The 27,275-nt window shown below is 36.8% G+C and overlaps 1 protein-coding gene across 3 annotated transcripts in view; it reads left to right on the top strand.

The window, feature by feature from the left end:
* The window catches only part of LOC132159829 (neurocan core protein-like), a 127,759-nt gene that overhangs the window by 74,378 nt on the left and 26,106 nt on the right, over window positions 1-27,275 (top strand). The window contains exons 9-10 of one of the 3 annotated variants that reach the window (XM_059569453.1): window positions 8,733-8,846; window positions 23,826-23,939. In XM_059569453.1, the coding sequence (XP_059425436.1) occupies window positions 8,733-8,846; window positions 23,826-23,939 (228 nt within the window). Of the gene's footprint in view, window positions 1-8,729; window positions 8,847-13,005; window positions 13,238-23,825; window positions 23,940-27,275 lie in introns of those variants that run through there. The other 2 variants (XM_059569452.1, XM_059569454.1) reach the window with 2 other exon arrangements.

Here is a 27,275-nt window from a genome sequence, read left to right as displayed (position 1 = left end):
TTATTTGAAAGTGACTGCACACATCTACAGTGTTAAAAAGAATCCGTAAAATTTACAGTAAAAAAATGGCAGCTGTGGTTGCCAAAATTCTACCGTAAAAAAAATATGGTATGGTTTTACGATTAAATTTAAATTTACAGTTAAATACTGTAATTTCATTAACTGATATATTGTTAATATACCAACCTACTGAAGTACTGAAATCTGTTTTGTACCTTTGTAATACACTGATAAACACCAAAAGCAGGTGGTGATGAGAAAGTCACGTGATGAACCAAAGCCCATCACAAGCAGCTTTTAAATAATAAGATACATAGAAGGTGCACAGTGTCATTCACACAAGCACTAAACACCATAATCATGAGACTCATTAAACGGAATATCCAATAAACATTAATTTAACAACATTGTAATATATGAAACTTGCAACCCAAATAAACATAACGGATAAGAAAAAAATAAGAAGTTATTTCAAAGGAAAAAACCCAAACAAAGTTTGAAATGTAGCGCAGAGAATTCTGGGAACGTCAGTTTATGGTTTATCCCTGGAAATTTCCGTTAACCATTTAACAGGTTTGTACTGTAGCATTTTCACAGTTTTCTATCGTTAAAATCACAGTAATTTTTTACAATGTACATTATTGACAATACGCAATGGACCTTTTTGCCTTCAAGATTTTGCTAATGAAGTCTTTTGATGGCAAAATTGTTTATTTCTAGTCATTATTTTGTCATGTAAATAGCAATCCGTGCAATCAGTGATTTCAAGTTGGTAAGAAAGAAAGCTGTTAATTTGGATCTCACTCTTATAAGCATTGTTGGGGGTAATGCATATTTATGACGTGAGTTACGTAATCGGATTACTTTTTTTGAGTATCTAAATTACTTTTTAGAATGAGTAATGCTTGTTACTTTGTTCTCCCATTTATTGACTTACAGCAAAAGTAACGTAGCGCATTACTTTCCATAAAAAGTACCCAAGTAACATAATTAGTTACATTTTTAGGAAGTAACACAACATTGTAATGCATTACTTTTAAAAGTAACTTTCCCCAACTGCCCATAAATAACTCAAACAGAATCACTCAGGAGAGGAGTGACTCCATATTCAGTATAGACCCTTCTTATTCCACTTTAAGCTTGCAAATGCGTTTTGTGCATAAACAACAGCAGATTTATTAGAAGACTCTTCAGATACAACCTCAGCGACATCAAATTATGTTCAGCAGGGCACATCAGCACAGACAGGCAGGAGATGGAACGAGAAAATGAAAGAAGGGGAGAAGAGGCGGGAACAATAAGGACTGTTGATGTGCCTAGCAGCCTGAAGCCTAAAGCATGGAGGAGCTTCAACCATTAACTGTGTGTCAGACTCTCCAGGCACTAACAATAGCACAGACGCTCTTCTCTCTTTCTCTTTTTTTCTCTCTCTCTCTCTCTCTCTCTCTTTCTTTCTCTCTCTCTCTCTCTCTCTCTTCCCCTTGTTTCTTCCATATTTCATATTCATAGGGAGATTAAATCGGCTCTTGTCCATTGCACCAAACTCTTGTACATTATAGTTTTGTTTTAACATTAAACCTATTAATAGGGGTGTTTAAAGTGCCATTTTCAGTTATTTATGCTAATCTCAGGATGCGTGTGACACCGACAGGCTTTAATCTTTTCATTGTAGTGCTGAGGTATGTCAAGATGGGGATATTATTGGAATGCCGGGTTGTTCAATGTCAGGATTATTTTGGGATTTTCGTTGCTAGGATGAAGTTTAGTGCATTTCTATCTGAAATCTGACTTGAAATTGTAGGTTTTAAGTGTTTGAGGATTATGTGCCTCTGAGCGCTTTGAATTGTCTCTTTTTCGTTTCTTGACTTCTCAGGTCTAAAAAAAGCAGGATTTGTATTTTTTTATAAGAGAACATCATGGTGTTTTGACGTAGTGTCAACTCTTATTTTTATGATTCATTTGTGTTTTCAGATGCTATAATTCCTTTTTCTAGCTAGTGTTTTTGTGCAGTGAGATTTATTGTAGTCATATTGCCACAAGTTGCTTCAGTATAATTATAATTTGTAGCTAATAAGAGTAACTTAACTGTGGTTTTAATTACTAAAAGTTATGAGTAGCTTGTAGCTTGGTCTGCTTAAAGGAATAGCTTTCCAAAAAAAAAAAAAAACTGGAAAATTTGCTGATAATTTACTCACCCTCAGGCCATAACAAATATAGATTAGTTTCTTTCTTCATGGGAACAAAAGTAAATAGGTGCCGTCAGAATAAGAGTCCAGACATCACAATATTCCACACGACTACAGTCCATCAATTAACATTTTATAAAGCAAAAAGCTACATTTTCATTTATTTCTCCAGTGAAAAGCTGTATTGTCTGAATCAGGAGAGAAATATACACAGATCAAGCACTGTTTACAAGCGAAATAATACATGATGCTTGCTAGACTGGAGTTGTATGGATTACTTGTGGATTATCGTAATTTCTTTATCAGCTGTTTGGACTCTTATTTTGACAGCACCCATTCACTGCAGAGGATCGATTGATAAGCAAGTGATGTAAAGCTAAATTTATATATCTGTTCCTATATAATCTGTACTCATCTACATCTTGGATGGCTTGAGACTGAGTACATTTTCAGCTAATTTTCATTTTTGAGTAAACTGTTCCTTTATTTCCAATCAGTGTTCTTGGTATTGCTTTAGAAGCCATGAACAGAACTGAGTCTTTATCACAGTCTCTTTGATTTGATTAAGATTAAAACATTTCAGTTGATGGCTCAACCTCCAACCTTTTAGGCCATCAACTGAACTTGCTAGCTAATTATGCCACAGAAGTGAATAGATGATTGAATTTGATTCCCTTAACCCAGTTTTGCACATTTCTACAGACTCTCTCTCTGTTTCTCCAGCAAACGCTAAGTGCTATCTGAATTTGCTCCTCTGTAGCGCAAGTTACGTCATCCTGCCGGTGGTAAACGGTAACTCTAGCCTTCCTCAGCTTTATTCTTCCAGCAACATTAAATCACTGCTTGCTCTGTGCCAGTAGATTGCTGTGGTCCACAGGGATGCAGAGTTATCTGTGTTGCAGTAGAAATAGGCCTCGGTTTCCCAAGGTGCACACTCAGCTTACCTCCACAGTAATTGCAACCTCACATTCAGTGAAGGATGAGCACTGGTGGTTTGACCTTCAAGGCTCAAAGGATGTGTCACATATAAACTTCATTGCAAGAACCATGATAAACTAATTTAGATGAGAAAATCTGTAATTCACCTCTGAATGCTGTGCATTTGTGTCTTTTCTCGCATTTGCAAAGCGCTTGTTTGTATTGTGACTAATTGTAGCGTTTAATTTACTTAATGACGCACCACCCACAGCGGTTTTATTCACAGCAACAGTTCCTGTAAAGCGATAGTGGTAAAAACTGGGACAGCTTAAATGCAGAAAATCTGGTATAATTTTGATTTCTGAGTGTTGGTTGATTTACACGTAATCGAGTGTAGTTTCCAAAATCTGTATGCTGTATGATTATTTCAAGCTTCAACCATGGACATGGACCACTTACAAAAACATCTTAAAAATTAATAGAAACATCTGTAATGCTCCAGAAATGCACAGTCCCACCTTACATTTACAAAAGCCAAATGCTTTTCTGAGAAAGTTTGTCTGCATGTACATTTACTGGATGCATGTTTTTAGCATGATTTGACCTAAAGAAGCTTAATTTATGATTGTTTCTTCCATTTGAGTTCTGATATGAAATATATTATTAAAACATAATTTTCTCATCGTTTACCCTTTTTTTTTTTTTTCCCAAACCTGCAGGAGTTTCTTTCTTCTGTTTAACACAAAGAAGAAAGAAGATATTTTGAGGAATGTGGGTAACCAAATAGTTTCTGGTCCCCATTGACTTATTATTATTTTTTCTTTCCATACTGTCGAAGTCAATGGGGACAAACTTCAGAATGAGTAAATGTAGACAATTTTAATTTTTGGGGTGAGCTATCCCTGCAAATAGTGTGAAAATTTGACAATTTTCAACCAAAGACATTGTAAGGGTGAGGAAAATTAACAAATGAGAGAAACTATAGCATATGGCGGCTGTAGAAATTTAACAGTACATTCGAATTAAGACAAAAGATCGTAATACGAATTAAACACCACCTCAAAGTTGTTATTACAAGTGGGAAACTCAGGAATTTCTTTAAGCCACAGGTTTCCAGGAACCTGAGAAAACAATGTAAACACAATGGATTCAATGTCTGTTTTGATGGCAAGTTTGTTGAAATATATGAAATTTTTTCCCATTTACAATATGATTATATTGTACAGTTATGATAGAATATATAGTAATTCAGTTTATAGCGCCTTTGGAGACTTAATAAAACTATAAACACTTGAACCAAATTATTTAGTTTTAAAAACATTTTTTGTAGAAAAAGAATCATCACCATCTTGCTTCGACCAAAGTGTACTAGCAGTCTCTCACCGGAGTTTACGCTACGCCTATGTCCTCCGTCATCCGCTGGAACGTCATTCTCTCATGAACATGTGCACGGCAGTTAGCGGAAGCTAGAGATTACGGTTTATAAGGTTTTAAATATGGATATTTTTCTTATACAAACACATCACTTCAGTATGGATTGTTGAGTCGTGTTATGATGGATGGATGCACTTTTTTTGAGCTTCAAAATCTCATCCCCCATTCACTGCCATTTTTAATAAAACTCTGACTGTATTCGTCTGAAGTAAAAAAAAAAAGTCGTATACACACAGGATGGCTTGAGGGTGAGTAAATCATGGGGTCATTTTCATTTTATGGTGAACTATCGCTTTAACTGTAAAGTAGAACATTTAAACTAAATAAGCTCAGTTTAATCTTGACCAAAAGTTTTGGAGATTTTAACCTTTGCTAAATTTCCACCTGCTTGGAGGCATTTTCAAGATGGCCGCCGACTGACTGAGGTACCATAAAAGGCCAGGCCACAGTTTGTCTCTACAAACTTTTGTACAAGTTCAGGGCTTGTTAGCAAAACATCACCGTGTAGCAGTGGACACGAGTTCCCACAACACTTTATTCCTACAGAGAGATTTATTTGTGCAGGTCAGCCACTATCATTTTCATCTGTTGTTTTCAAGTGTAAAGATCTCAGAGGGTTTGATTGGATCTTACTGCGATGAAGTCTTTCAGTAGTCAAGTATTTCTCCCTTAACAAGAGCCTAAGCGTAGCATCGTAAACAGCTTGTTTATGAGAGAAGGGAGTCTTTACACTTAAGAGTCTGGGTGGTGAAGCACTGTATTAGTATTTTATTTCCCTAGAGACTGTCCCTCATGGCCATGGACTGTGTTTTTGAGAGATAGCGGCTGAATAAAAAGATCACATTTTACTGGTTTGGCATCTGCTTTGGAGGTCAGTCGCTCTTCTAGCTGTTAAATCTTGCAGTTTTTACAAGCAGACTTGTTTTTGGTTCTGTTTGGTTCAGTACATAGTGAGATTGTGGGTTAGAGCTAGTCGCTCAAACAAGTGACTCATGAGTTACAAGCACATTTATGAGTCTTTTTGATTGATTCCTCAAAAAAGCTGTGCAAATGAGATGCTATTTAGTAGAAGTTGCAATGCAGGCACTTGATGTATTGAAGCTCTTTAGTAATCAAGTGTTTATCATGACAAATGACTATTATCCACTTATATTGTTTGTAGTGTTGATCTGCGCAGTCGTTTGCATCACAGGACGAGCTCGGTTCAGGGTCCACTGAGACCATGAACAGTGCGTGGACTTTAGTGAGAAAGTCATAGAGAAATAAAAAGAGACAGAATTGGGGAAGAAGGAATTATTTTAAGCTCGGTGTGTAATTAATCATAAGCCAATGGCACGAAACGGAAAAGGCTTTTAACTGCTATTGCTTTCATCCGTGTTCTGTTGTTTTCTTTGTTGTGGTTGCTTATCCACCCTTTTACTCATTCAGCTCACGTAAAAAGCTACTCCATGCGTCTTGATTGATCAGATCACTATCACTGAAAGAAATCATTTTCACTCAGAAATTACTAGTCAGTTTCACAAGCATTTACAATGAAGCCTTTAGTATTTGATTGAAAACATTCTCCAGTCATTTTTATTTAAACTTTGCAAAATTGATTTATTAGAAGTAGTAATATTTACTTTATTTTAATTAATTATATATATTTTTTGTTTTTACTTTTGTCACTTTTTACTGTTTTTATTTTTATTATTTTTAATAATTTCATTTCAATGAACCCATTTGTCATTTTTTATGGTCACTTTATTGACAGAAACATTTCAGTTATTATTAATGTTTTTAATAATGTTCCTAATTTTATTTAACGTTTTTGCCACATTTGTACTATTTTTATGTTATTACATTATATACTTTATTTTTCACTGTTTAATTATTGTTAATTATCATTTTCTTTTTACTTACAGAAACTTTAAAAATTGTTTTATAAATGGTTTAATATTATTATTTTGTTTAATTCTAATTAATAATTTTTACTATTTTATTTCAAATGTATTTTATTTTTGTTACATATTAATAATTGTTTTTTTTTATTTTAATTGTCCCTTTTTTATGTCACGGTTTGTAACTATTTTGTTTTATCATTTTCATTTCCATTTTCATTTCTTTTTATTGACAGAAATAGTACAGGGATGAAAGAGAGCGGGAACATCTTAATATGCCTCGATCGATCATATAACTGTCCGACTGAGTGTTCGCATTCCATTTACACTTGGAAAATGCTCACATCTTTTCTTTTAAGTGTTCTCTTTGTCCTATTTTGAATTAGTTTCGAGGTTCCTCTGTCTAGGATTGCTTGCTCACTTGTGCATCAAAAAACTCTGAAATTTTCCATGCTATCATAATTCTTTTTGGGATGAATAAAGTTAACATATGTGGCCTTAATAACCACATGCATTTACAACTCAAACCATTTATTGAGGTATTTTCATATTATCCTCAGCTTAGGGAAGCTCAATCTCCGTCGAGACTAGCGATCTGTGCAGGAAATGGCCTACGTCGTGACTAATTGTTTGGGACCTGAATTTCTTTTTCCCCTGCACCGTTACCAGCTTATTGACAAGAGCTCTCCATCCTCTCAGAAAATGATCAGTTTGACGGGATTTGGGATGAAAAAGCCCTCGTGTGGGTGCTGAAGAGTTCATTTCATCACAATGATGACGAGGAGCCCTTGAACTCTGTCACTGTTGTGGAGTTGTGTGCAAGAGGAGTCTCCGGTTTGGGCGTCGTTCATTAAAATTGGTCAATGCGGATCTTTATGTGATCGTGCCCTGCGTGTAGAATGCACAATAGCCCAGCTGCCTCTTGTTGAGCCGAGCCGGCTTCGAGAACTCATGGGGAATGTTTAACCACTCTTTCAGGCTATGAAGCAGCAGTAACTCATGTGTCATATACTTGTCAATCTCAGCCATCCAGCTGGGGGTTTCTGCTGGCTGTTGTCTTTGGACTAAAAGAACAATTGACTGCAAAACGTGACGTATTCACTGTGTCCAAACTATTAACTTCATGGAGTTCTTTGTATTTCGTTTTTGTGTACATGTGAATCTTATGTAGTCTTGGTTTCATTTTTGTCACTTTGCATTGCGAGCAAGGCCTTGAGCCGGTTTCAAAAATGAATAATTTATATATAAAAAGCAATGGGCGGATGAATATTTAGCTTCAACATGGTTTTGGTAAGCTTTGAATGAGCTGAATTCTGTCTGTAAATACAAATAAAATAGACAAATGCAAGCGCAGTACAGTAGCTACAGAGCACAACCGCAAACCTTGCCTTTAATCTGCTTTCATACTCTGCTCGTGTATCATTGCATGTGTACTTTTTGTTTTCATAAGGGATTGTGCGCTTCAAGAAGAATCCGTTAGAGGAGAGAAATTAAACAAGCTGTCACAACAGACAAGAAACATAGTACAGTTAATTTCAATTGAAGAGCTCCCAAGGCCTGTAACAAAGTAAGACTCGATAAGATGTGGGAAGTCGAACGCACATGGCGGCGTGTGTTGCGAGGCTGTTTTGCGATTTATCTCCCCTGCTGTAAATAATTGCGTGTTTGGAATTATACCAGAGGAGACGTGGTGTGTTTGATGCACTGTCAGATTGCGTTTCGTGGTTGGAAACGGATTATAAAGCAGTACTTAATCAATTTCCAGAGCAAGTTGTGTGCCGACGTCCTTTGTAAAGGTTCCCTGTCCGTAAATTGATGCAATTATGGCTTAATCTGTGAGATTTTCCATATATCACCACACCCCGAAGCATTTCGCCGTACAGGTTTTTCAAGAGTCGTAGCTCATAGAAATAAAGTGTGTTTATGACCCGGGAACGGTATGGTAATGTGCCATAAAAATAGACGAAAGTGAGCACTGCTACTCTAGGCGATGATCAGATAATTTATGAAGGCTGGGGATCATCAGTGGCGGACATGGGGAATCGCATTGTCCTTCCCTGTGGAGCATCTGTCATGATGAACGGCGGATGACATCAAACTTGTGCTAATCTCTCACCTTGTTGAAAGTCAAACGTTCAGGCTCCGTTTTCAGTCTAGAAAGTGTTAGATTTCTGCTCGTGTTTCATGAGTGGGGCCCAAACTTGGGTTGGGCGCTCATACGATGCAAACATTGAGCCTTGGTGCTCATATTGGAAATTTAGGTTCGAATCTGGCTGTAAAATGTGTTTTTTTTCCCGTTCTCCCTCTACAGCAGAAGATGATCCCTGCCAGACCAACCCGTGCCTGCATGGTGGAAGCTGTTTGACCGAGGGGGAGGGGTACAGTTGCCTTTGCCCTCAGGGCTTTTCGGGAGAGAGCTGCGAGATCGGTAAGTGGATTAAGAGAGGGGTCGGGGTCAGGACAAAAGAGGTCAGGGATGTTTGAAGGAGCCCACTGCTGCTCTAGAAGTGCAGAATTTATGCGCATAGCTAAAATGGATATAAAACCAATGCGAGCGTCTCTTTTGAGGGTTATTCCTTTGACCCTTGATGTAAAACCTATTAATAGGATTATTAGCAAGACTAAGACCAACAATGTCCACCATAAATTGAATTTACCAGCGTCTTGATCAGATGTCATCATTTTGGTCAGAGGTTATAAAGGAACTGTAGGTTAGGGAAATTTAATAAAAATACCAGTGCCGAGGTAAATAAACATAATATACTAAAAAATATATTTTTGTTGTTGTTATCAGTTGTATTTCACCTTTTGTCACTTTTACAGTTTTTTTTAATAGGAATATTTCTACTAGTAATAGTAGCTTTTGTTGTTGTCTATGTTGCTGTTACTAATAAAATTAATAATATATTATTAGTAAATTATTTTTGTATTAGAAATAACAATTAATAATAATAATAATTCATCAAATAATAAATCAACTAATTTTCACAGTTAAACATGCAAATGTGTTACTTTTTTATTATTTAAAATAATTTTATAATATATATTTAAAAAGTGGTACAGGTAAATCCTTTAGGCTGTAGGGTATTCAGCTGACTGCAAAATTAGGAAACTCCTGGTGTAGTCGATATGAGTAGCACTGCAGGTGGTTTACAGAAGTAGAGAGACCTGACAGCAAACTGCGAGGTGGCATGTACGGGAAATGGCTGCATTGACTGACAGGGCTGCACACAGCTCATTCTTCTCTGTCAGACAAGAACAGGAACAGGTATAAGGAGAGCTGGGCTGGAGGTTGGAAAGGTTTTGAGAAAATGAGAGCACACTCTGAACAGGAGGGCAAGGCTATGCTGTGGAGAGAAAAAAAAGGAGAGAGGGATAAAGCGGTAGAAAAGAGACAGGAATAATATATATGGAGCAGCTAGAACTTTAATCACTTGAAGAGAACATGAAATGACAGTCTTCAGAAAGCAGGTAAAATCCATAATGCGGTGTATTTCTCAGTAATAATGTAAGTTTGATCCTTCTGAATTGGAGTGAATCATGAAAAGAGGACATGTTATTATTAGTACCATTACTATTACTCCTACATGAGTAGTGGTTTTTCAAGTTTTAGACACATACATGATCAAACTTGCAGAAAAGGACCTAGAAACCACCCATAACTTGTATAATTGGCAATAAGTTTTGTAGATGTTTCATAATGGCCGATTACCCAGAATTCATGGACTTATGAAGTTGATGTCGAAACTAAATGATGAATCAATGCAAAATGAAATGACGAATCAGAATTATTCTGATAAATATTAGCCATGATGGTCTATAGAAGAAACACAACAAAATATGTGCTTTTATTTAAATAAAATTTAAATCCAAATGGCGGTAACATTTTAAAACTGACAATGACCAACAGTTTTAAAGGATATCTCAAGGAATTGATTCAAGCTCGTACGGTTCCAGAGAAATCAGTGAAAGGTTAAATTTGATAATAAAAGAGCTACCTAGTGTTTGACCGATGTATGTACAGAGTGGGTGGGATTTGAGACCATCTTACCTCCTTTCAACAATTACAGTCTTTGACTACCAATTTAGGGCGGAAAAATATGAAAGGATGAGGACAAAATCTGACCAAACCGAACATCAAACCAAAAATCTGTGCATATACATTTATCTTTCTTTATATTTAACTTTTACCTTTTAATTGTAAAAAATAAAATAAAAAATTGCACTGCTTTTATGCTCATAAGTTAAAAGACAGCTGATGCTATAATAAGGTGTCATTACGGAGAGGCGTCTGGGTGTCAAAGGTCCAAGGTGTGTTATGGTGGAAAGGTCAAAGGTTAGCGAAGCTCCATTATCCCGGGTCTCATTATCAATCTTTTCACAAGCTAACTGCACAGTCAATATGTGAATTATGCTAAACAGTATGATGCTAAGCGGCATGTACACTAATAACCCATCTATAGATTTGACTTATTTTATACTATTCTGCACAGTCTTGGGGGGTTCATTTCATTCGGCATTCGGAAGAAAACAAATCATGTTTATGTAATTCCGACACTTTTGGACGTCGAAAGTTCCTTTAGGTGATTTAGTAATTGGCTTTTCCTATGGAGCATTCTACATTAGCGGTGTGTGTAATATTAATTACAGCAAAAGACAAAAGGTTAATTGCATATTACTGCAAAATCTTGACCACATTTTGTACTAACCTAACCCTTGATCTCTGCAGTCAATGTGTTGTCTTATGAAAGGAGGAGGAATTATGTATGGAAATTGTTCTTTGATTTCCTTTTTGGTATTCAAATTCAATACCGCTGTGTGCTAGGACTAGCCTTGCCCTGCTGTGCTGCAAACATGAATAATATTGTACCTCAGATTGGGTGGTTTATTGAGGAAAGATGTAGTTTTAAAAAGGTTTGGACAGCGTAACAATTGGTGGAGAATCCAGGCACATATTCCATAGACTTATATTGTACAAGAAACTCTAAGCCATATCTACAAACCATAATATCATAGAGACTTAAAAGTGGTCTCTTTTGGGCTTAGGCCTACAGCAACCACACGAAACATCCTAGAAACCACATAGCAATACCCTAGCCACCACATTGCATCTCTTGCTGTCTGTCTTAGGAACAAAATATGTACTGTTGGTACATGACACTGCAACATGATATCCTTGGACTCCGTCCTTTGGGACTCAGGTTGTGCTCAGCAATTTGGAAAGAGGCATTTAGTATCCGTGCATAATTTATTGACCGCGCATCTGCTGGGCAATTGAAACATTTATGAGAAAGAGCAAAGAGGCTCGCGGCAGGGACAAGATCACTTTCTTTAGATGCACCAAATGCCAACAACAGCCAGACGAGGTTGTCCATCAATCTCCACGGGGCTCCCGCTCCAGGAGATACATGGACTGGATTGAGACGCATCCCGAGTTTAGTGATGTTTAATAATTTAAGGAACGCTTGAAGAGTTTACACATTCATTTGAGACACAAAATGGTGCAGAAATACCTTGACGGGTTTGGATTGCTATCCTTAACTGTTCTCAAGCATGAGAGAAAATCCTCTTTCCGGACATATTGCGAGTTAAAGGAGTTTGCCATCGTATTCTGAACTTCGAATGGACAGAAATACATTTACAGTTATACAATTTTGTCTTCAAATGAATGTTTTAAGTTCAAAATACACTTTTGTTGACTAAATGCAGTCAATTACCATAAACAATAACAACTTTGATTCATCTCTCAGTTTGTAAAACTGGATGTTTGTAAAGAGAAAATGACAATAGCATTTTTTGATGAGCCATTCTGGTGGGATTCCCTACAAAACTATTCCATACAAGAATGTGGTTTATTGAGCTGTATAATGTAAATATGCCATTTACATACTGTTGTGATTTGCAGCATGTTTTAGATATTATTCTCTCAGTAAAAATAAAGATTATGGTGATGATGGTGGATAATGGTATCTCTCTATTCTAGTTTCTACATTCCAGAGTTAAAGGTCCGTCAAATAAGCAAAGCTCAGATCAACAAATGAGTGTGGAGGAGACTCAACGAGTCAATGGGTCACAACTGCTGCAAATGGGGATTGGGAGCTTGTGCAGTGCAATAAAACAATTGAAAAGCCAAATATAAATGCCGGCCGTCATATTTATTCAGCCTTCAGGGAAAGTAGATGATGTTTCTGTCCTAGCTGAACAGCGCAGATACAGTTTTACAGTGCACACATAATGCAGTCGGACCGAAGCACACCCATATGAGTCAATACTCATTCACTTTGTTGCAAGCAGTCGATATGTTTAGTCTGAGAAGCAATTTAATCTCATCCAATAATATACTTGAAAGGTTCACGTTTTCATTGGATGGATCTGGAGTTTCACCAGGTCCTTATAATACACCATACTAAAAAATGTTTCACATATTTTAATACTCTACTACCATAAAGTATTAAATACTATATATATATGTACAGTATATATATACACACACACACACACACACACACAGAGAGAGAGACACGTTATATACCATCTCACATTTTCCATCTCTCTTTTTCACTTTACTCCTCCATTCTCTTTTTCAGTGCTGCTCCCTGAACCCCTGTCCCCTCTGGCCTGTTGTTATTTGCCAGAAAAGCTGTATGAAAATTGCAATGCACTTCCAATATGGAGTGAAAGCAGCCCTTTTGGACCCCCAAGCCTTTTTCTCCTAATACATTGCATTTGCCTCCACCAGACTACCATATATTTTCTCCACCCTTAACCTCGTATGCATTTCCTCCATGGCTTTGTTTGGTCCCTCTACACATATTGCAAGCACGCAGGAATTATTGCTATTATTAGCATATTTTATTAATAGCATTATAGTTTTATATATAATTTTTTGGTTTTTAGAATTAACAAAAAGTGTTGCTGATGGTTAATATATTATTATAATTGTTACGATTTTTCATTAATTTTAATGAATACATGCAAATGTAATTTTAAACAATTTTTACAATAATATTTGTAATTCAATAATTACTTATATACTTGTTACTTTATAATTACTTATATATTTTATTAGCACAATACTGACTTTTTTCTCACAATTGTGAATTAATATGTCTGAACACAGAATTGTGGATATAAAGTTGCAATTACTTTTAATTTAATAACTATATATTTATTCCTATGATTTCTTCATTTTCTAATGGATGGACAGATGTATTAAAACTATTTTTCAAATGTAATTGATGGGAGTATGTTACATTTATATTTGTCAAATGTAATTTGATGCGTTATTATAGAATATTAAAATTGACAGATTTATTTAATTTATAATATTTATTTTTTATTACATGCAAAATCTAAATAATCCTTTTAGCAGCCCTCTGTTTCGTGATATCAGGCTCAGTAATTGCATCTAAAACATGAATGAAGTTTGCCCTATCAATATTTTTGCCCTACAACCCTAGAGAGCAACTTTCTTCTGGGACATTTCCCGAGAGAAAACCCCAGCCCACTGCAGCATCTCGCACATCGGTGTGCCTCTTGATTGATTTCTATGTGGGCAAGCCATTCCCCCTGTGCACGGCTGCTCTTTACACGGGATGATCGCCCCGCCCGCCACCAGTGGCTCATTAAATCATCCCTTGGCACATTCCATCCTGCATGGAGAAGTGATCAACAAATCATTGACAATCATTCTTCATTTGCTGACAACGGGGTGTGTGGCTCCCTGCACCCTGGGGCTGTCGAAAAGGACCGGCACGCACAAACAACCTCAGGTCCATCTGCTCCGTCAGACTAATGTTGGCAAAAACAGGTAGAGGGCGGCCTGGTTGGCAGCCCAACGTGGCAGCAGGGGGCGGAGCAAAAGAAAACACAGATTTGGAGATTAACGAGCTTTTATGAGTTTGGCTCAGCAGGCGATCACAGAAGTTGTATACACCTGCTGTCCATAAAGTCATGGACTGCCACATTACTTCAGTTCACAGCAGCTAAAGCCAAACTTTTACATTTCCATACTGAAACTGGTCATCCCTTTAATTTTTCAAGTCATTTTTCAACTAGTCAGATAATAAATCGATATTTGGGGATTATAACTGCTGGAACTCTATGCTTTTTTTGGGGCTCACATCAATATCTAGAATACAGTTATTTTTACTTAGTAAATATTATATATATTAAATATATAGTTATTATTTGTGTGTAATAAAAAAAACAAAGCAATTACTAAAATAATTTTAAAATCCTTTTTTAAAGAAATATGTTGACCTTTAATGAAAAAATAAAATGAAATAAATCTAAAATATGGCAACCTTAAACTGTCAACAATTTGTTCAATTATAAAAATTAAAATAAAAAAATTATAATACCCAGTTATTCTTTAAAAATTAACATTATTCGTTTTTTTTACAAATACATATTTTTTTTATATATATAAAGTCAAGAATGCGGCCAGCAATGCAGAACAACATTTATTATTCTGTTACAGTAATTTTTTCAAAAATGAATAAATAGTTAAAAACAGGAATTAAAAAGTAAGGTTACCCAACCAACAGCACAGAGCATTTTTCAATTATTATTTATTGTGTATAAATTATTTTAAAAAAAATCCAATCTATTGAAATAAAATGGAAAAACAAAATAAAGTAAAAAAAAAAATCAAATATGAAAAATCAAAATAACCTTAGTAGAAATACATAATATATAGCCTAATTCATACAAAATATTATAATAAATTATACTCTAAATATCAAAACTTTTTTTATTCTGTAGTCCTATTATATTTCTTTTTTCACAAGTAAAGAATTTGTTAAACACATAAAAAAGAAAGTAAACACTGGAAACAACATTGCAGAACAGCATTTATTACTTGTTTGAAAAAAAAACATTTACTAAATTAACCACACTGGACATTAAACACTAAAATTAGATAAAATATGAACTATATGATTGATAAAAATAGAATATGAATTATGAATTAAAAACAAAACAAAAATGAGATACAATAAATCTGCATTTTATACATTATACTTGTGCAAATAAAATATTTAGATGTCAACCTAGTTTTATTGGCCTTATAGCAGCAAAAGTAAACAATATAACCAGCAGTGCATTAAGTAATCTAGTAAGCTGTGAATATGACATTCCAGCCAATGCAGTGTAAATCACTTGCCTTTTTATTATTAGACAAGACAGTTAAGAAGACAGGATACAAACGAGGATGGAGAGGTAGAATAAAATCTAACAAAACAAGAAAAAAAAAGAAAAAGTCTTTATATGTGCACAGGCCAGAGCGATGAGCGTGAGTGCTGTAGTGTACGTAGTGTGCACTTGGCTGATGAGGGAATGAAATGATGTGTGCTGGCCTGTGATTGGATGCTGATTCAGCGATGTCAGTCATCGTCCATGTGCTGCTCCTCCGCAGTAGGATGGGAACAGAATTTGTAAAGCCCAGTCATTTACTGTACATTTGGGGACAAATTGATTTCCTGTGAAGTCAGTGTCTGGGTGTTGGAGCCTCTTATCGCTGTGGCAGGTGGATGGACGTGTTGTCCTGGGAATGAGTTCTGGAAATGAATTATGGGGGGGTGGGGGGGTGGTGGGGGGTTCTCTTATCTCAGCTTCACCGGGACGGCTATCACGTGAATGTGTGCCAGTGCTTTGAGCTTTGACACCGCTCTGTGTTAAATCACAAACACTTATCACAGATGTCCATGTAGAAGAACAGAGATGCTAATGTTATTGCTAAAGGACTGCTAAGCTCCACTGCATAGTGATTAGCTGCCTGTCTGTCTGTGTGTCTGTCTTTCTATCCATCCATCAATCTGTCTGTCTACCTGTCCTTCTATCCATCTGTCTGTCTGTCTATCTATCCTTCTATCCTGTCTATCCGTTTTTCTGTCCATGTGTCCATATTCTGATATATCCGTCAGTCTTGCTGCCTTTCTATCATCTGTCTGACTGTCTTTATAGCTGTCTTTCTATCCATCTGTCTGACTGCCTGTCCATCTATGTATCATTTGTCTGTCTATCCATCTGTCTGTCTACCTTTCTATCCATCTGTCTGTTTATCATCTGTATCAAAATTAATGTTAGACTGCATACCATTAATACAATCAAGACTCAAAAAACCCCACTCAACCACCCCTTTAAACTATCATCTAACAATGGACAAAAGTGGGGTTTTTTCTATAACCTACAGTTCTCTAACCATAAAGTGTTCCTTTAGCTCAATTGGTAGAGCATTGCGTTAGCAGCGCAAGGTTGTGTGTTCGATTCCCAGGGAGCACATGTTAGGTCAAAACTGTTAGCCTGAATGCACTGTAAGTTGCTTTGGATAAAAGCTTCTGCTAAATGCATAAATGTAAAATGTAATAAAGGCTGCTGTATAATTTGCCCCCTGACTAAGCATTTAAAGAATTTAGGGGAAGCATTTCGATAATCCTGTGAATGCATTTAAAGAATGCAGAATCAAATCGTTAATCAAATCGAATTGAATTGTTCTGAATTATAACTTACTTGAATTAAAAACTTTCTTGAATCGAATCGAAAACCTGTGAATCGAATCAAATCCAATCAAATCGCTGTCTACCTAAAGATTCACAACCCTGCTGTCTACTCATCTATCCACTTATCAGTCTATCCGTCTGTTCATCAATTCTACCTATCTGTCTACCTAATTGTCCATCTGTCTGTCTGGTTCCCTGTCTAACTGTCTGTCTGTCTATCCATCTATCTGTAACTGTCTGTTTATAACTGTTTTTTTTTTCGCTTTTAGTTTAGCAACATGCTAATGTATAATTCCATCAGAGTCAGCTGAGTTTGCGTGTGTGTGATTAACATGTAAAAGTCATGTGAACTCGGAGCACTCTATTGGCCAGCTGAAGCGAGTGTTAGATAAGAAAGTTATGCAAAATGTGCAGCGCTGCGGGACCCCCGGGAGCAGGATTGAGAACATTTGTGCTACATGGCTTCCTTGATCCTATTCTTCTGATCCCTGATTCATCCGTCTGCTGATATCTGATTGATTTTGAGGGAAACAAGAGGTGACTTTTTTTTGTTTGCACACGTCTCTATTTATATCCCAGTCAGACAGCAAGATCTGATCTCACACATTGATTAGAGCTTTGTTGGGTTTTCAGTGTGTGTTGTGAAGATTCCCCACCTGAAGAAATATACCAGATCTCCTCATTCCCACATGATCCCCCAAACTGTGTGGACTGCATCACAGCCAGGGTTAGAGGGGTTTACAAAATCTATCCTTGGCTACGTCACCCCTCAGGCCACCTAGAGAACCTGATCTAGTCGGGGGGAAATCTTCATCACTGCATCTCACTCCATTCCTCTTGCGTTTCTCTGTTCCTTCCTCTCCCCCCACTCTCTCGTTCTGTGTTTGAAGACAGCTTTGAGAGCAAGTTTGACCTCCCCACACCAGAGAGAGAACACAGAGGCGCTGTCAGATCTGAGAAGCAACAGTCTGAAATGTTGTGACACCTCTGCTCATTAGCTTCTGCAACGCTCCCCGAGATGTGGCACTAGCCCTGTCAGCAGTGGCTTGGACAGTGCCTGACTTCAGCTCACTAAGATGCTGCCCCCAGCCGAAACCCCAGCACTTTAAACTCCAACCAGACCATCACAATAAATCATCCAGCTATCTATCTATCCTATCTATCTATCTATCTATCTATCTATCTATCTATCTATCTATCTATCTATCTATCTATCTATCTATCTATCTATATACTGTGAACTTTATTTACATAGAGGCTTGTATTTTAGGCGTTATGTGAATAGGATGCAGTTTTTGCGCTGAAATGTTCAACTGTTTCGTGACTTTGCACCTAGATGTTTCAGAGCACATTTGACTACGGTCTCTGGTGCTTTTAACCTTAATCAACTTTTATAACAGCAGTAAACCTTACTTGTCTATGGATATCTATGTTTGACTCAAAACTATCAATAACTGAATGGCTTTTATTTGTTGAAGCACACCCATGTGGTTTGAGCTACTGAATGTATCAATCTTTTGGCATGCCAGTCGCTGTCAGCGGTCTGGGATCCTTTAAATGAAGAAATGTCCGAGTGCTATTGACGCATGTGAATGCCGGTCGTCATTTATACCTCTCGGCTCCCAGCGGGTGACCGGCTCCCATTGTGTTGACATTATTGCATTGCAATCCTTCCCTTCAATCCATCTTATTCATTTGTTAAATAACAACTATTTATTTATATATCCTTCAAGCAAATACCATAACAATTGTCCAAAATATTTAATCACTTTTCACTTTTATGATTACTTAATTTAGATGTATTTATTCATTTTTATCGCAAACACAATCCCGAACCTGACGCAAAGTTATGATGAAACGAAATGAAACTCTGCCGAAAACCTGACAATTTGCAGGACCCATCACGTTGGCATTATTAGGAAAGTGACGACTCTGTTTCATCAGTGTTCAGGAAGGAGTGTTTTGTTCCCGCAAGCGTGTTATTGCAGCCCGCTGCCTCAGTAATAGCAACTTGAGGAAAAGATTACCAGGGCTTGGCAGTGCTGCGTCCTTTTACGCTTATATATTATTGTTTCATTTTTGTTTGCTCATCAACTGCTCCCATTTTGCTGATTATCCCACTCCTGGGCGCACTCCATAAAGCTCTCCGCGCTGAAAAAGCCATTCTCGCACAGCCAAAGCAATTACCATGAAGACAATCAACAGAAACAGGACACACGCCTCTCTGAAAGAGTGTAATTTATCATTCAAATGTTAAACAGTAATAAAATAATGTCTCGGAGAGCTTGGAATTTCATGCACTCGTATGGAATCTCATTGCCGACGACTGCAGCGATTGTAATCCTTTGTGGAAATGTCAGGGTTGTCTTGTCATTGTCATACATCTTCAGGACTCTCCTACATTCCTCATCTTCAAGGGAATTACAGAAAACGGCAGAAAAGTTATCTATCTATCTATCGTTGTGTGGTTCTATTCCATTCTATCTAATACATATACATAATGTCTAATCTATGGTGAGCTTTATTTATATAGAGGCCACATTAAGTGCTGATGAAACTGTTTTAGGTGGTTAGTTATATAACCTGTTTCAAACAGAAAAGTGTGAAATGAATTCTAGAAACATTTGTAGAACATGCTGATACATTGAAAGACGTCTCCTCCAATTCTGTACTTTCTGAATTGGCACAAAGCAGCCGAGCCAACAGTTCAATGACTGTATACCCAGACAAGATGGAAGAAACGCACTTTAACGGCTTCGAGCGAAGGCTTGGAGGAGCAGACAACCCGAGCACAGGAGGGTGCTGCGTCCCAGACAGCTGATGCATTGCAAATCGGCCACTGTCAGATCCGTTCACATTTTCAATCAGTGTTATTTGAAGCCAGAAGCACGGCGTGATGAAATGTCATCCGAGGGAAGTTGTGGAAGAGAGTCCTTGCTCTGTGGTATTGATCTTTCTCTCCTCTCAGTGTTATTAGATTCAGATCCCATGAAAAAGCACTGGATGGATCATTTGGCCGTGAAATAGTTGATTGCATTTGAGTCCTCATTTATAAAGGAAGGGAGGACTGTTTGCATTTTATTTGGCACGTCATTTACAAATGCCCCAGCAGCCGCTGAAATTGAACACATAAATCTGGTCAACACCCAACTAAGCATCTTCCCTCCGGCTCTCGGAAGCTGTGGAAAACGCTCAAAAGCCAATGTCAAAATGGACAGGGTTGACTGACTTAGGCTGCCCTCAGCTGTATTGTACAGTGTTTTCAGCACAAAATACTGGCCCTGTTTGTCTCTTGTGGCCTCTCTTCCTGTCCAGCCAGCTCTCAGGACACTTGTTTTACTAACGCTGCTGCCAAAATACTGTTGGTCTCCAGAGGAAAGGAGGGATGCTGGTCGGTAAGTGTGTCTGGAGGAGCCAGTCGAGCATGAAGCATGTAGTGTGTGCATCTCAGTGGTCCATTTGGTGTTTACTCCGTTTACAGTAGCATTTGTAGTTCATTTCGGACGCGGGTAATTTACTTTGAACCAGTGTTGTCAATTTGCAGGCCGATTGTGATCATTTTAGGTGAGCAATTAATGCATTGATGTAATATGCAAATAAGTGGGATGTGAATTCTGATTCCTTGACTCTGGTTGCTTAAAAGTTCCAATAATGATTCTTTTAGTAGTTTAAATTTAAACGAAGACTGCAAAAGTACTAATAATTCCTTTTGGATTTAAATCATTTATTTTTGAATATTCATTTTTGCTGAATTGCATATTCAATACATTTCAATGTTTAAAAGTACATTTTACAAATAGTAACAGGTTTAACAGTAATGAAGTTTTAGTTCACTGATTTTAAGTGTGTTTGGTTCACTCAAAAGAACTGCTCATTAGAATCATTCTTTCAGGAATCACCGGTTGCGCTGTGTGTTTTTGATTCACTCAGACTTGTGCATAAGAGTCATTTGTTTGGGAATTGAATTAGACCGGTCGTGCTGTTTATGTTTGGTTCACTCAAAAGAACTGTTCATGTGAATCATTCATTCAAGAGGTGGGCTACACTGGTTGCGCTGTGTTTTTGATTCACTCAAACTGGTTCATAAGAGTCATTTGTTTGGGAATCGAGTCACATTGGTCGTGCTGTTTATGTTTGATTAACTAAAAAGGAACACTCATAAGGATCATTCATTCAGGAATCAGACTACATTGGTTGTGCTGTGATTTTGATTCACTCAGGCTGTTTCATTGTGTGGGAACTGAATTACACTGGTCAAGCTGTTTATTTTGGATTCACTGAAAAGAACCGCTCATAAGAGTCAGTCATTCAGGAATCAGACAGGTTGTGCTGTGTACTTATTGTGTACTTATGCTCTCTGAAAAGAACCGCTTTATAATAGTCATTTGTTTGGGAATTAAATTACACTGGTTGTGCTGTTTATTCTTGATTCACTGAAATGAACTGACTCAAGATTTATTAATTCAAGAATAAGACAGGTAGTATGCTGAATGCTTTTGATTCACTTAGAACTGGCTTGTAAGAGTCATTTGTTTAGGAATTCAGTTACACTATTCTAGCTGTTTATTTTTAGTTCACTGACAAGAACCGCTCAAGAGAATCATTTACTTGAGAATTAAAATACATCGGTTGCACTGTATTGTTTTGATTCACTAAAATAATTGTCTTATAAAATAGTTGACTCTTGCATTCTACTGTGAAGGTGTACATTGTTTGGGTGTATTAATGAGAGAAGTATGACTCGTGTGATCTTTGGGATTGGGCGTCTAGACATGCCAACGCTTTCCCTGCTTGAAGTCCGCTGACACTTTGAATCTATGACAGTTCTACCACTGCGTTGCTTTGATACAGCGGAGCTCTGCTTTCATCCCAGCATGTTTCCTCTGCATCTAAAACCTCATTAATCCAGCCATGGGTGTTTTATACTCCAGGCAAAGTGGAGATGATCCAGCCGCCCTCTGCCTTCGCCCTCTCTGGAGCCTAGGAGATACACTCAGATGGTTTGTAGGCTAGAAGCTCTCGGTACCAGCTGTGTCTTAATTGATTTTGCCCTCAAGCTCGGGATGAGGAGAAGAAATGGTTGTAGGCAGGTGGACTATTGGATAAAGAGTATGTGTGTCCATGCATGCACCCCACTGACCCAGGTCTAATTTATGTGTGGAAGGATAAGAGTCTGAGAGGCTTTTACAATGGGAATTGTTTTAGAGCTAAAAAGCGTTAACGGTTCTTCTGCTTAATGCTAGAGGGTCTTAAAAACTTATATATTATTTATTTAAAACTGGCTCAAAAATGTAATCTTTATATTTCTTCAAGGTTTTCTACATTTTAGGAACCACAGTACGTTTTAATATTACGTTTCTAATAGTAAAGTTTATTTATTTAAGCATTTTTAATAGGTTTTATATATTTAATTATACTTATGCAAGAAAAAAATATAATAATATATAAATGCATGCATACATTACTGTATTATTAAGGCTATGTTATGTCTCAAAACTAAGTTCATCTCCATTTATGCTTTTTTATATATATATAGTTTTATTCTCAGATGTTATATATTAATATTATATTGTTTCTTATTTATATTTTTATTTAAAATGTGTGCTTAAATATTGAATTTAATATTTTATTTCTATAACAAACTTTACAGCTTTATTTACTTGTTTGTTTGTATATTTTGTATATTTAATTATATTTATATAAAAACTGTAATAAATATGTAAAATTGCATACATAAATGCCATATTTTATCGCAAAACTAATTTCTTCGCCATTTATGTATTTATTTACTTTTTGTTTTAGTTATTATGAAGTATTTACTTAATATTTGTATTCTCATATATATCACATATTAATAATATTTATATTGTTGTTTATTTATTTATTTAAAACATGCTTAGATACCAAAAGCTGTTCAACTTTATTATTTTTTGGTTTGTATGTTTAAGTATCTTTAGTATATTTTATATATTTAATTAAATACTGTAATAATGCATAAACACTGCATGTAAAAATGATATATTATAACTCAAAACAGCATTTCATGTCCATTTATGTATTTATTTTTGTTTTAGTCAATTATTATTTTGCTTAGTTATTTAGATATTATTCTTTATTATATTCTAATGTATATAATATGTTGTTTTTAAATGTTTGTAAATGTATACGTTAGTATGTACTGCATAATAAATAAACGGTTAAATACAATTTAAATCAATCTTTACATTTCTTTTCCTATGTTTTAGTTGCCACAAAGAGTGCAGTAAATATGTTATTTTTACTTGGTGGTTAATAGATGCGTGTTGGAAATTGCATTTATGTTGGTAAACATAGCATCGGGAATCAGGATTAAGATCGTAGTCACATGAAAAATCACAACACAAATATATAGTAGTTATTTATGTTGCACTTTAGATCAGAAATATATAACACAAAACATGAGAGAAATAATAGAGAGAGAGAGAAAGGTTCAATTGTAGCTGTATGGTCAGTTCTTTAAAAAACCTCTTGACGAAAGGTTCAGCAAATACGTTTTCAACACAAGCGGTTGACTAATTCCTCCCTGTGAACACAGAGATTGGGTATTCACAGCTGGTCTGAATTCTTTTTTGCACAAACGTGTTTGTAAAAAGGGTCCAACTCATTATTATAGTGATTTCAGTCCTAGTATTGTAGTTCATTTCAGAAACGCCAGCAAGACATTTTACCTCAGTAATTGGAAATATAGCAATGTTAGGACAAATGTTAGTTTGAAAATAGAAAAACAATGTGAACAAAATCACAACTTTCTGGCGTGCCATTTTATATCACCTGCGGTACTTTCTCAGCTCTAATGAAAAGGTAAAATAAAGCAAAACCGTTGTTTCTGGATTTCATAATCTCTCTGTCTCTGTTTATTCTCACAGATATTGATGATTGTCAGTCCAATCCATGTCAGAATGGAGGCACCTGCATTGATGAGGACAACTCTTTCGTATGCCTGTGTCTGCCCAGCTATGGTGGAGCAACCTGTGAGAAAGGTAATAAAATAACACATATTTGCTCTTACATGCAAATGATGAAATATATGGAATAAAAGATATTATGGAGGTGGGGGAAGGTCCTGATCTGTTTGTGATCTGGAATAAGCGGTCAGAGGAGAGTGGGCAGACTGGTTAGAGATGATACAAAGGCAACAGTAACTCAAATAACCACTCGTTACAACCAAGGTATGCAGAATACTATCTCTGAACGCACAACACATCGAACCCTGAAGCAGATGAGCTACAGCAGCAGAAGACCACACCAGGAGCCGCTCCTGTCAGCTAAGAACAGGAAACAGAGGCTACAATTCACACAGGCTCACCAAAATTGGACAACAGAAGATTGGAAAACGTTACCTGGTCTGATGGGTCTCAATTTCTGCTGCGACACTCAGATGGTAGAGTCAGAATTTGGTATAAAGAACATGAAAGAATCCTGCCTTGTCTCAGCGGTTCAGGCTGGTGGTGAGTGGTGTAATGGTGTGGGGGATAGTTTCTTGGCACACTTTAGGCCCTTTAGTACCAACTGAGCATTGTTTAAACACCACAGACTACCTGAGTATTGTTTCTGACCATGTCCATCCCTTTATGACTACAGTGTACCCATCTTTTGTTGGCTACTTCCAGCAGGATAATGCACCATGTCTCAAATCATCTCAGACTGGTTTCTTGAACATGACAATGAGTTCACTTTACTCAAATGGCCTCCACAGTCACCAGATCTCAATCCAATAGAGCATCTTTGGGATGTGCTGGAACGGGAGATTCACATCATGGATGTGCAGCTGACAAAATCTGCAGCAACTTTGTGATGCTATCATGTCAATATGGAACAAAATCACCTTGTTGAATCTATGCCACAAAGATTTAATGAGTGTATATTATGTAAACAAAAACGTTTATTTTGGATGTGATTAATTGGAATATATATATATACAGTGTTGTGGGTAACGCGTTACAAAGTAACGCGTTCGAGTACTCTAATTACTTTTTTCCTGAAATGTGTAACTTAACGCGTTAGTTTCGTGCGTAAGTAATCAGTAACTTCGTTATTTTTTTAAAAAAGTAATCCGTTATTTTAAGGAAAGGAAAATCCCGACTGCAGCCTGCTTTTTGTCAGACAGTAGGCCTAGGTTTACTCTGCCACCTGCGGATGTATCAGCGGAACCGAAGCTCTGTGATCGTAAAGTCAATGGCTGTGATACGTCTGTGCCCTGCGCCTGACCTGCGCCTGTGTGTGTGTGGGGGTTTTTTTTCGAACTCCCGGCAAGATGGCAGAGAGGACAGCGTTTGGTTTATGGGCTGTGTTAAAGCGAATTTAGGCTTGTGACTGTGAGTTAAACTTTAATAATAATTAGTTCGGCTATTAAGCGATTTGTCATTTGCCTGTGTGGCAGTGAAGGATTTAATTCGGTTTGTTATCATTTTTGTTTGACAGGCAGCTGTTAATTTCTGTTAGATCGTTGGCTGGCTGGTTGTTCATCATTTCTAAATGGATTTAAATCTGCAAGCCTGTTTAAGGTTGTGTTTACAAGTAAGCATACTTGTACTTTGATAACTGCATTAAGTTAAAGAAAAATCAGGAGTTATCTTGTGGTGCTCATAATATACAGTAGCCATAGGCTACCCGAGCTGGGTAGGTGCGAATTTTGATTAATAATATGTTCTGTGATAATAAATAAATAAAACGCCATGTGGAATAGCCTATTGCCTACTGTCTTTCCTGTTATTGTTATCCTGCAGTGTTAATTTAGTCAGATGACTGACGTTATTCATTGTAGGGAGTCACGACTTCTAGGTGCATTTAAAGGGGCCGGGGCTGTGTCTGTCATGTGTGAGCCGCTGCAAACGGCTTTTATTTTTTGGTAACGCATGAGTACTCTAACGCGTTACTTTTATGAATAGGTAACGCTGTATCATAACTGATTACTTTTAATTGATGGTAACGTTGTAACCTGACTAACTACTTTCCAAAGTAACTATACCCAACACTGCATATATATATATATATATATATATATATATATATATATATATATGGTGGTGCTAGCGCAGTGGATAAGACACATGTCTTTGGTGTGAGAGACCCGGGTTCGAATCCACTGTGAGACACCAATGTGTCCCTGAGCAAGACACTTAACCCCTAGTTGCTCCAGAGGTGTGCGACCTCTGACATATATAGCAATTGTAAGTCGCTTTGGATAAAAGCGTCAGCTAAGTGAATAAATGTAAATGAAAAAATTTAATATATTAGTGTTGGGCATAGATTAATTTTTTTAATCTCACTGTGATCTTGAAATTAATCTAGATTAATCTAGTAAGTCTTTGAGAAGGGGTTTATCAAGCTAGGTGGTGCATTAGAAAAGTGGCTCATCTCCTGTTTCCAAAATGCATCACAAAGTGCTTGAAAAAGCTGTAAACTAATTCCACATTGCACAAGGTGCAAACAACCTTACGTCTGTCTCACACATACTCTGTCTGCAGTGCGTATGCGTTGCATATTTTTTTACGCACCCATGTTAACGGATTCCAGGAGCGTTGCATCTGCAGCAGTGCAGCGATCGTTTACGTACCGAGTAGCGGACTGCAAACGCGTCCTGTGTGAAAGCACATCGAGTCCGTGCTGCACCACATAAGTAACGCACACGGACTGCATACGCACTGCAGACAGAGTATGTGTGAAACAGGCGAGAGCAGGGCCGGAGCTGGGGTCAGCGGGGAACCAGTGAGGGTTGTACCAGTGGGCCCTGTTTGAAACTGTTTAATTTGTATGTTCGTTTATTTTTATTTATTTGTGCTATTTACACAATGTTTACGTTTTTTTCAAGTTTGTAGGTGTCAAGGTACAGAAACCAAATAATTAAATGTAAAATAGCACTGGATAGTCTTCAGTGTAAAAAATGAAATATACAATCAAACCTACATTTATTCAGACACCTTCAACATTTCTCACATTATTACAGTTTTGCTATATATATCAAAAATGATATCTGGTGACTGAATAATTTTTGGTTTGACTGTTAAAACTACAAAGTAATTCAGTCAAGAGCAGTGAGTGATTTTCATTTTCATTTTCTTGGATGAACATTACAGCAGCCAGTAGCTAAATTAGACGCGGTCACTTTAAGAGACGATGAACGCGTCCAATATAATACACAGCCCATTTTTTTCCTCAACTGTTTACTTTCACTTAAGAAATAACTGACAGTTTTTTCTAGCATAATTTCCAAGGTGGATATATTGACATATTTTGTATGTATTTGTCGGCACAAGAGCAAAAATAAGCAAATTCGATGTTCAAGTGTTTTGAGACGCCTTTCTCTGCGTGAGTCC

This window comes from Carassius carassius, chromosome 16, assembly GCF_963082965.1.
Source record: "Carassius carassius chromosome 16, fCarCar2.1, whole genome shotgun sequence".
Taxonomy (NCBI): domain Eukaryota; kingdom Metazoa; phylum Chordata; class Actinopteri; order Cypriniformes; family Cyprinidae; genus Carassius; species Carassius carassius.
The sequence above is the reverse complement of the archived record's forward strand: the minus strand, read 5'-3'. Positions and strand labels throughout refer to the sequence as shown.